Source organism: Ahaetulla prasina, chromosome 1 (genome assembly GCF_028640845.1).
Source record: "Ahaetulla prasina isolate Xishuangbanna chromosome 1, ASM2864084v1, whole genome shotgun sequence".
In the NCBI taxonomy this organism is placed as follows: Eukaryota; Metazoa; Chordata; class Lepidosauria; order Squamata; family Colubridae; genus Ahaetulla; species Ahaetulla prasina.
In genome coordinates this window covers 305945826-305956800 of record NC_080539.1, presented here as the reverse complement: position 1 = coordinate 305956800, position 10975 = coordinate 305945826, and the positions used below count along the sequence as shown (strand labels likewise).

Genomic DNA, 10975 nt, shown 5'->3' with positions numbered 1-10975 from the left:
GCTTGTTTAATATCCCATTTGAGAAATATAAAACAGTATCCGTCCAATTTTAATTTCTCATCATGTCCTGGTTTAGCATAATTGAATTTGGGGGGAAATTGTATTGGTGGGAGGTGATATTTTACTGCTTTATGATATTTTACTATTTCTTTCCTGGAAGATTTGAATTTGTAACCTAACAAGAGAAACAACATATAAATATGATTTTTTCAAACAAATAAAATGTAATCTATCAGGGACAGTTTCAAGTATATTTAAACAATTCATTTGTGATAAGATAATATTGTAGCTGATGTATCTGGTGGAAAAAGATGCATGGATCACAATATAGAAAATTTGAATTAGAAATAAAAGAAATGCGGAAATAAAAGAAATTAGAAATAAAAGAAATGCGGAAATAAAAGAAATGAGTTTGTTTTTCATAAAACAAACTCAGGTAGTTTATAACACTTTTAGATCTGCTACATTGAAGTTAGAGCATCTGTCTGCCCTGGACCCAGATTTTTTTAAAGATTTGTCCATTTCTAGGGATACATCCATCAGTTAATGACAAGGGCAATCTGTACAATTCATTACAAATTTTTTGTATATTCTTTAAAGACCTTTCCCATACACTCTTATATTTCATACAATTGGGTCATTGGTTATTGTGGCTATGATTATCACTTTTAGTTTTATGATTTTAACGTTTAGAAACCCTGAAAAGATCTGGCAGAGTAGGTTTATCTGAGTTTGGTATATATACATACACATTACGGAGTTTCAATAAGCGTGGGGTGCTTGTTATCAATTTTATAACTATTTACATCCTGGGACTGTTTTTTTAGCTTTTTATCACACCTTAGCTAGCTCCATTCTTCTAATATATAGTGACCTACTTAAAATGAATTGCTAGTGTGTTTCATGGGCTCTTTTCCTCCATCAATATGAAAAATATGGCTCTAACAAATTTAAATAAATATATAAATGAGAATAATATCCTTTAAATAGGATTGTAATTTTAGTGGTCAGGCAAACATATCCACAAATCTTGTGCAAAGATTTAGGATTAAATTGGTGGCTTTCTATATTTCTTTGGTGAACTTGCTCTAGTATGTGACATTTGCATCCTGCCTTTTCATTAAACAAATTCAGATAGATTTTGATGTTTCTGTTTTTACATTGAACTAGAATTAAAAACGTGTTTTTTTTTCATCTGTGATGATGGTAATAAAGGTGATGCCTTTATTACCCGAGTCCTTTGTTTCTAATAAATATTGCCCAATAATACTTTTTGGGTATATTGGGCAATCTATATGCCTTCTTACACAAAAAACCTATTCCCTACATCCTGCATAAGCAACCACAAAAGCAGAAATAAATAAGAGCCCCTGGGGTTTTTTCCCCATGGGTGAAGTAACTTATGAACTCTGGCCCTTCTGCTTTTTGGGGGGGTTGGGGGGGGAGAGAAAAACCTGGCTTTTACCAAGTCCGCCCCCCTGCTTCTCTCCTGCAGTCAAAACTAAGAAAGACCGAGGCGAGGGCGTCGAATTTCACTTCCTGTCACCTGGCAGGAGTCCTTTGTCTGTTCTTGAAAGCTATTTAAGGGCAGGACGGAGCCGTCGGCCGAATTAGCAGCGAATTAAGAGTTAACTGGAGTTAACTCGGAAAGGGCGCCACCCTCTTTGACGGTAAAGTAGCCTGTGAGTCAGTTTCACCAGAAACTCTACAGGTGAGAAGGAAGCAAAAACGAAGAAGGGGAGAAAAAAAAAAGGGAAAAGGAACTGGAGCCAAGATCCGGAAAGAAGAGCCGAAGGCTCAGAGCGAGAGAGCCGCCCCACTACATCGCAGGGGCTGCCCCGAGAGCTTCGGGTCGAGGCGTCCGGTTCCCCAGCCTCCGACCGTCTGCAAAGAGGGGCGCGGGGTGCCTGCCAGACGTGGGGAGGGGGGGGGCAGAGAGCCTTAAGGGCGGCGATCTCGCCCCGAAGAAGAGGAAAAAGGCAACGTGGGGAAGAGTCAGTCCTTCCTCGCAGAAGCGCTCGAGTTGCGCCCAGGGACCTCACTGGAGAAAAGGACCCTCGGAGGGGACGGAGGTTAAGGCTCCTGCGCGTCCGGGGCTTTTGGGCGGGCCGTGCCCCTCTCCGTTTGTTGTCGACTTCGAAAAGCCCTCGGCCCAGGACACTGCGCCGTTTGGCTCGTTTGGGCTGAGATGGGCCGAAGTAGGAGCCGGCTTCAGGCCGGACTCCTGGTGACTTGGATTTTTTTAACCGGCCTGGTTCTTGGTCAGGAACAAAACGGGGAAGGAGCCTCGTTTGGAGAAAGGTGCCTTGCTCAATTTACGGCCGGGTTTCCGGAATTTGTGCTGGACACGAATGCCTCGGTGGAGAACGGCGCCACTTTCCTGGCTTCGCCGCCGGTGGGAAGCAACCGCGACTGCGTCCGCGCCTGTTGCAAGAACCCCAGTTGCAACTTGGCCCTGGTGGAGCAGAACCCCGGGGAGGACTCGGACGGCATTCAGAGCTGCTACCTCCTCGACTGCCTTTACGACCAGGCCTTGGTCTGCAGGTTTGCCAAGAAGGACGGCTTCCTGAACTATGTCAGACGGGAGGTTTACAACGCTTACGCGACCATGCGAAACCGGGGCAACAGCGGTAAGGAGACCAGAGCCCGCTTCTCTCAGCTAAGGGTTGACCCGAGAGTAGCTGCTGTCTTCTCTCTCGGTCCTGCACTTATGCCCGGTCCGATCTGGTTGGGTTGGTTTGCTTTGCCTTGGTCTGTGGTGTGAACCTGCCTGCTCTGGCAGCTTCTGGCTTAGGACGATGGCAGACGGTCTTAAGGCCCCAAGTGGCCTGTCAATGTTGGTGGCTCTGGGCACCATTGCTGACCATGATTGCTGAAAAATGCTAGGGCAGTTTCACACAGTTTCCACATTTGGGAACATGAAAATGAAAATATAAGGCAAGACCATAAGCATTTTTCACTTTAAAAAAAATAAATACTTGCCCTGATCAATATCCCTAACATGCAATGTCCAAATGACAACAGGTGGGTCATAATGTCCTTGAGAAAAGAGTGCAATTTGATACTTGCCTCTGAACATCAGACACAAGTATGCAAGTTGCATCATTTGTGTCAAGATTCGTACATCGTTATAAGCCATGCTATGGATTCCCATGGCTAGAGTTTGTCCTCAAATCAAGGTCCATTTGCATGTATCAGTAAACTGAACTGGTCTTTAGGGTCCCCTAAACTATGGGCATCTCTTGGTTATTTGGCATAATCTGGTGGACTTGTCTTGATGACAGAATAATTGAACTTTGGCATAGTGTGATCCCCAGCCTCACAGTTCCCAAGTTATGCACAAAGACATTACAGCGAACTCACAGAGGTGTTGCAGGATATTTTCCTACATAATAAATGGAACCGTTAGTTCACTACAGTGTTCTGGGTGCCATGGCACATAATGGCAAGGGATGCTATGAACCAAGAAAGTTCAGGAATCTGTACCCAAGCCGTTGATATGGTACATGGGAGTACAAGGTTGCCAACCACATTGTAGCCTTGGCATGATTATTTGACCATTTGGCACTAAGGCAACAACGGTACAGAGGTGAGGGTGTTATTGAAACAATGTAATGCAAATCAGAAACAAGGGTTAAATGAGTAAACTATGGTACAGTTAAATATGAGTAAGGATATTTGGTGAGCATGGTCTAAATAGTGTTAGACGCAATTAAATGATAAGATTATCAATGGCTGTAAGTAATGAGAATTCCTTTCTATCTCTAGAGTACAACACAGGATACTTCTGATACTAGTTGTTGGGTGACATTAATAGCAAAATGCCTTGTTCCAGTTTGACATCTGAGGTTTTCATTGACTATCACGAAAAATGAATGGTCTTCTAATCACTATATAGAGTGATAGGTTGCAGTAGATGTAATTAAATGTCTATGGCGATTCTCAGCCATCCAGGTTATGGTTGTCCCAAATATGCTTTTTCAAAAGGCAATTGGACTTAAAAAAAACCACCTAAAGTCCAGTTGCTCTTTGGGGTTTCTGATTCTTTAAAAAGACAAATTAATGGATCAATAGGTTGATATGCCACTGTGAATTAAACCTAATGAGTAATCCTATTTTAGGGGCAAATTTTAGAGAATGTTATTTCCTTTTGGATTTTGATCATGAACATTAAAAGCCTCTCTTTGATCCTGTTGGAAGCAGAATAATGAACCTGGTGGACTTTGGTTTAATAAAGAAAGGAAATTATTGTCAGAAATTGATTTGGGTGGGGAGGTACATAAGACATTATTTGTAAGCTAGCATTGAATCTCTTTTCCTTGGAAAAGGGCAAAAGTGCAAGAATGTCCACATTTGTTTCACTTAGGATACAAACTATTCCTTTCTATTTTTAGATGTTATTTGCAGGATGAAAACTGGATTTCTAAAAGCTGTAAAATATCTAGAGAATACCAAGCTTTAAAAGACTGGTAAAATTCCATTCTAAATCCCCATTTGGGTATGATCTGGGCAATTGAAGTCTTCCCCCTTTTTCTATGTGCAATGCAACATATATTAACATATGTTAAAACAAGATGGGTCTTCGATCTCCCATTGTACCAGCTATTTCAGTGTTGTTGAATACCTCTGTGATTCTGTTTGACTTGAAGACATGTGCAAGGAAGGAATATACTATGGTACAGAACAAAAGTATTATGCTGGCAAATGGTTCTAAACAGAGTCATTTGGTGTAGTGGTTAAGGTGTTGGCCTAGAACCCAGGAGATTGTGAATTCTAGGCTTCCTTAGTCATGAAAGCTGGCTGGTTGATTTTGGACCATTCACTCTCAGTCAACCCAACTCACAGAGTTGTTGTAGGAAAAATAGAAACCAGGAATATTAAGTGTATTCCCTGCTGATAAGTAGGTAGGTAGGTAGGTAGGTAGGTAGGTAGGTAGGTAGGTAGATAGATAGATAGATGGATGGATGTGTGTTTGTATGTGTTTGTGTTTATGTATAAAAGAGGTGAAAATCTACTAATGAAATCTTTTCTGCACACTTTAGTCTTTGCTTCAGCCCTCCTATGTTTTTTACATTATTACATTATTGTTCTGTAGTGGTATGCTTCAATTTTAGGGACGTTCTTTCTCTCTCTTAAATGCTACATACTGTTTTGAGACTGCTAGCCAGGTGGTGGTTTGAACCAGGAGTGTTTGCCTCCTTTCATTTTGTTCAGATTTTGAATATTTTGGTGTCTTTTGGTTGCTCTTCAGTCCATTTCATAAGTGGTACAGTTTGTGTGCATAATTGATCCCATAAAATAATAAACGTGCATACCTGCATCAGATTACATTTGTTCTCATGCGTGCTTTTGAATAATTGCTGATCTTGTACCAGTAAGTGTTCTTAAAAACTGTCCCAAAGCTAACACAATGTTGGTCACTCACTCAGTCACATGTCAGCATTAAAAATCAAGTTGAACTTGTATAGAAGCCAGTGCTCTAGGAGATTGCTATGGGTGATTAGATATAGGAAAATACCTTTGCACATCACAAATAATGCATCTGATTGTAGCCATGTTCTAGAAATAGACAATAGTATGCTTCTGTTAATTTTGATCTAAACTCCTCTTTATGCTTGTGATAGCTTTGTATTATTTCATTTTTTTTTAAAAAAAGGGAGTATCCCAGCAGCTAATTGCTGAGTGAAAATATTCTTCCTACAAAAAAGGCATAAATAAACTATCATAGTGAGTGATATTTGACCTAGATCAATACTGTAGCCCTCTAGAATTACAACTACCAGCCTGTAGGTGCTGTAAACTGTAGTTCTTTAACAATTCTATACTAAGAACTACATTGCTAGATCTGGTAAAATTGAAATTACATTTATTTGTTGAATATTACGTCTTTCTAAAAATCATAGCACTTTTGATGAGCATTCATCAAACTTCTGTTTTCTTCACATTTAAATATGTGCATTTTTATGTAAGTTTTCACCTTTCAATACCATAACATTAGCTATTATCACATTATAACTAGCCAGAAATTTAAAAGAATATTTTTTTTTGGCCAAGAATGACGTGCTTATAGATAATTGTCTTTATACTTTTCTGTGTAACCAAATCAATTTAATGCCTAATTTATTAGTGGGGAAGATCTGTCCAATTAGGGAAGAAAGGTGTTTGGATGAAGAACTATGATACATACGACTTTCCTCTTGTTTTAAGGTAATAATCTTGCTCCTTATAAATCTTTCTACGCATACAAAAATCATAATAATGTGAGGCATGGCCGTCAGTTTGGTGCAGTGGTGAAATTAATTTTTTTATTACCTGTTCTCCTGGGTGTGGCTTGGTGGGTGTGGCTTGGTGGGCGTGGCAGGGGAAGGATACTGCAAAATCTCCATTCCCACCCCACTCTGGGGCCAGCCAGAGGTAGTATTTTCTGTTCTCCAAACTATTCAATATTTCCGCTACCGGTTCTCCAAAACCTGTCAGAACCTGCTGGATTTCACCCCTGGTTTGGTGGCATCTAGATGAAGTAATGCTATTCCTAGGGTGATCTGCTTGATGCCTGCTTCCCGTTTTTGATCAGTTTCTAGGCAGACCATGGATTTATGCCTGCATCAGTTTTCAATTTGTTGATCTTTCTTGTTCTGTATTTAGTTTTAATTTTATAGTTACGTTAGCTGCCTTGGAATGGCAGAAGAACGAAAGATGAATCAATCATATTTGAGAAGGCAAGGCATTGCTTTTGAATTGTAGCCAGAGAATATATAAATTTTTTAGCTCTGACATATGGTGAACTGGGTCAGGAAGTGGGGAATAATGTAGAAAGTAGGTGGTTTGTTTGAACAGGTTAAATGAGAGCATCATGAGTTCATTTGTTGGAGACGGGTTTAATAAAACCCCTGAACAGTAAGGTGATGCCATTTACCTAGTTGAAATTTTGGCATTAGTTTTTTTTCTGATTTTCCGGGAACTTTTAGAGACATCTGATCTGCTCCAAGTTTTAAAGCATAGGTGTTAATCACATTCATACAACAGATATCAAATTGCATTCAGGTAATTGTCTTGGGAACGCTTGGGGTAAGTTGGGGACAAATTTGTGTACTTGAGTTACAGCTTTTTCTAACAATCATAGCTAACAGTATTTATAATAATAAATATAAGTAATCCTTATTTAGTGACCAAATTGGGATGGGCAGGAGGTGAAATTGTTAGTTTTTTATTTCCTGTCTACAATTGCTAAAGTCTATGTGTTAACTGTGGGATGCAGTGGCTCAGTGGCTAAGATGCTGAGCTTGTCGAGCAAAAGGTCAGCAGCTCAGTGGTTCAGATCCCTAGTGCCGCGTAACAGGGTGAGCTCCCGTTACTTGTCCCAGCTTCTGCCAACCTAGCAGTTCAAAAGTACGTAAAAATGCAAGTAGAAAAATAGGGGCCACCTTTGGTGGGAAGGTAACAGTGTTCCCTGCGCCTTTGGCGTTTAGTCCAGGGCTGAAATGTTACCAGTTTGGACTGGTTCGGCCGAACTGGTAGCGATGGCAGGTGGTTCATAGAACAGGTAGCAACGGCAGCACGAGGCTCTGCCCACCCACCTGGGGTACCAGAAAGTAACCTGTTTTTTACCCTCTGTGCATGCGCAGAAAGGTTTGTGCATGCGCAGAGGGTTCAAGCACCCATGTGATGCACACGAGCGGAGCAAACGCTTATGCGCAGCATGTGCACTTCCGAACCGGTAGGGAAGGTTAGTAGATTTCACCCCTGGTTTAGTCATACCGGCCACATGACCACGGAGACGTCTTCAGACAATGCTGGCTCTTTGGCTTTGAAATGGAGATGAGCACCGCCCCCTAGTGTCGGGAACGACTAGCACATTTGTGCGAGGGAAACCTTTACCTTTACCTATGTGTTAACTGTTGTGTGTTAACTGTTGCACAGTCATCTAGCAAGGAAAGACTCCTGGCCATTTATTTTTGCCAAGGGTATACTCTACTGAAGCTTAAGTGGTTACAGAAGTGGTGTAAGCTGAATCTGACATTTTCCATGCAAACAATACAAAGTAACTTTTCCTTTCTCCCTCCTCTGGCCATTCCTCAGTTATCTGTCCAGTTAGGTGCTTGTATATTGTTTAGGAAACAGATTCTTGGTTCCCATCTCAGCATATCGGTAGTTGACTTGGCTGACTGAAGCTTCTCACGATAATTGACCTTGGCTGACTGAAGCTGCTTACAAGGCTCAGCTGGCTCCCATTCCCCCCACTTCTTCCTTACAGTCCAATTTTCCCCTCTCTCCTGCCCTCCGACCGCCGGGGCTAATGTTAGGCTGTCAACTCATGAAGTTGAGATAAGAGAGATGCAGTCATGACACTATGTCACCAGCTTTTGTGTTGGTCTTGGGCAGTATTACATACCTTCCTGTAGAGAAGAGCGTATTCTTCTTTTATGTTTGTTTATTGCTATCTTTCCTCCAGGAACATAAGCAGGATATATAAAAGTGATCCTCCAATTCCCTCCCCCGCCAAACTAACAACCCAGGAAGGCCGGTTGAACTGAGAGCATGACTGGCCTAAATCATTCACCAAGTTCATGTGAGTTGAAATTGAACTTGGGTTTCCTTAGCCATGGGCTCAGGCTTGACCAGTATTGCATTTGTCCCCAATTTACCTAGAATACAAACAACAACCACAAGCAAACTATAACTACCTGAATGTAGTTTGATATCAGTTGTGTGAATGTGAGGAATACCTATGCTTTAGAAGTCAGAATAGCTTGTGCTGGATGCATTTAATTTTCCCTTCTTGCCGTGGTACTAAAAACAATTGCCTCTCAGAAGAATGCTGTTTTTGTCAATATCGTAACACAAAAATAGGGTTAAATGCAAGGGTGAAATGTAAAATTTGTTACTACTGGTTCGTGGCTTGGGGGGGGTTTAATGTGACTGGGTGGGTGTGGCCAACTTTTTTTTTTACTTTTAAAAGCATTTTTTCTACAACCTTTTTGGACGAAGAGGTTGTAGAAAAAATTCTTTTAAAAGACTCCTCTGATGATCCCAGCTGAGTTGCCTGATCGTCAGAGGCTTTTCTTTTCTTTTCTTTTCTTTTAAAAGCATTTTTTTTGCCTTTAAAAGAAAAAAAGCCTCTGACAATCAGGCAACTCAGCTGGGATCATCAGAGGAGCCTTTTAAAAGAATTTTTTCTACAACCTCTTTGGCCAAAGAGGTTTTAAAAGCCTCTGTTGATCCCAGCTGAGCCGCGTGATCATCAGAGGCTTTTTTTTTTTTACTTTTAAAAGCATTTTTTCAGCCGAAGAAAAAATGCTTTTAAAAGTAAAAAAAAACAAACTCTGATGATCGCGCGGCTCAGCTGGGCATGGGGGGGGGCAGGGATTTTTGCTGCCGGTTCTCCGAACCACCCACCATTGCTACCGGATTGGGCGTTCCGGTCTGAACCGGGAACATTTCACCCCTGGTTAAATGTTCCCTTGGTTCCATGCCTCCCTCTACCCTTATCCCAATTTAGATACTTCTCTGCTTCTAGGAACTTAGTCTATTTTACATCCATTTTCACTTCCTTTGTGTGTACTTAGGTGGAGCAAAACCATGAAGCAAATACAGTGGAATCGGAAGCAATGGTAAAAAGTCGGAGGAATCATGGGGCCTGCCCAGAGCACCCTTCTTAGCTAGTTTCTGCCTTTAGCTGCCATAGGAATTGCTGTCCATTTCTAGGAAACATAATATTCAAGTGGCATTTGGGTGAATTTTTGCTGGTGGCAACAAGGACGTCTGACCTCTCACTCTCAAGTATTGTATCCAACTACGGTACCGAAATAAAATAAAATCAATGTCAAAATGCCACACAGAGACAATTTATTTTAAAATATTAAATGGGGACAGAGTAAATGGGGGCATTGCTTGGTAATCTGGGTGGGAGTTACGATCCAAAGTTGTCAGTGTCTACTTCAGCTTCAACCACAACAATACACGAGCACATAATAGATACAAACTCAAGGTAAACCGCTGCAAACTCGATTGCAGAAAATAAAGAGCGGTACAGAATCTCTGGGTGATCTTATTTGGAAACCTGGGGCCCTAGACTGCAAGTGGGAGTTTTCTTACTATACTACTTTAAAAATTAGCTTGTGATGGAAAATATTAGACTAAATTCTTTGTTGAATTTATGTCTTATGCTTACTATATGATAGGTAGGTAGGTAGGTAGGTAGGTAGGTAGGTAGGTAGATAGATAGATAGATAGATAGATAGATAGATAGATAGATAGATAGATAGATAGATAGATAGATTGATTGATTGATTTGCATGAGGGGCTTCTGCTATGAAAATTCCCAGTTGCAGAATAAACTTAAAATCAGTTGTATTGTATATGCATCTTTTTTATTGCATTATAAAGTAACTGTGCAGAATTCTGGAATCTGGAATATTGGGAATTCTTTCAAGTCATTTTTTTCTTTATATTTTGTCCCAGCAATTTCAAAGTAAGTCTAGAGATGTTCAAAACCTTCCATGAATGTAAGAGCTGGTTTTGGATGGTTTATGCATGAACATGTGTTTGGGATGTTTTGTTCCAAATAGAATCCAGAGTGGAGCTGATTGATTTTGTATGCAATCCCAAACCCAGAAAAATGGAAAATACATTTTTAATGCTCTGGTCCATGGTGCTTGATTAGATGTTTTATTTCTTGCAGTTGGAGTATTTGGTATTCACTGCCGAGACTGGCTTTTCCTGAGATGAGCAGCTCTGTAAGTTAGAGAAAAAGATAAACGAAGAATATTGTTATCTCTTGAATTCTGCTGTCAGTGCAAAAATGGGAAATTTTGGATTAAATTACACATTGGAGAAAGACTAGGGAGCAGATTGTAAAAGAAGGAATTGCTCCAAGAGATCATTTATTTTATTCCCTGTTAACAAGAGGTTTTTGATTGCCTGTCCTCTCAAGCAACCTCCACAGTTCGCATTTCTTTTTTATTGTGAGAAAGAA

At 40.6% G+C, this 10975-nt stretch overlaps 1 protein-coding gene across 1 annotated transcript in view; it reads left to right on the top strand.

Annotated features, from left to right (window-relative positions):
• Positions 1 to 1572: 1572 nt before the first annotated feature.
• SPINT1 (serine peptidase inhibitor, Kunitz type 1) overlaps positions 1573 to 10975 on the top strand; it is a 34905-nt gene continuing 25502 nt past the window's right edge. The window contains exon 1 of the mRNA XM_058162074.1: positions 1573 to 2630. Within this exon, the coding sequence (XP_058018057.1) occupies positions 2189 to 2630 (442 nt within the window). The 5' untranslated portion in view covers positions 1573 to 2188. The remainder of the gene's footprint in view (positions 2631 to 10975) is intronic.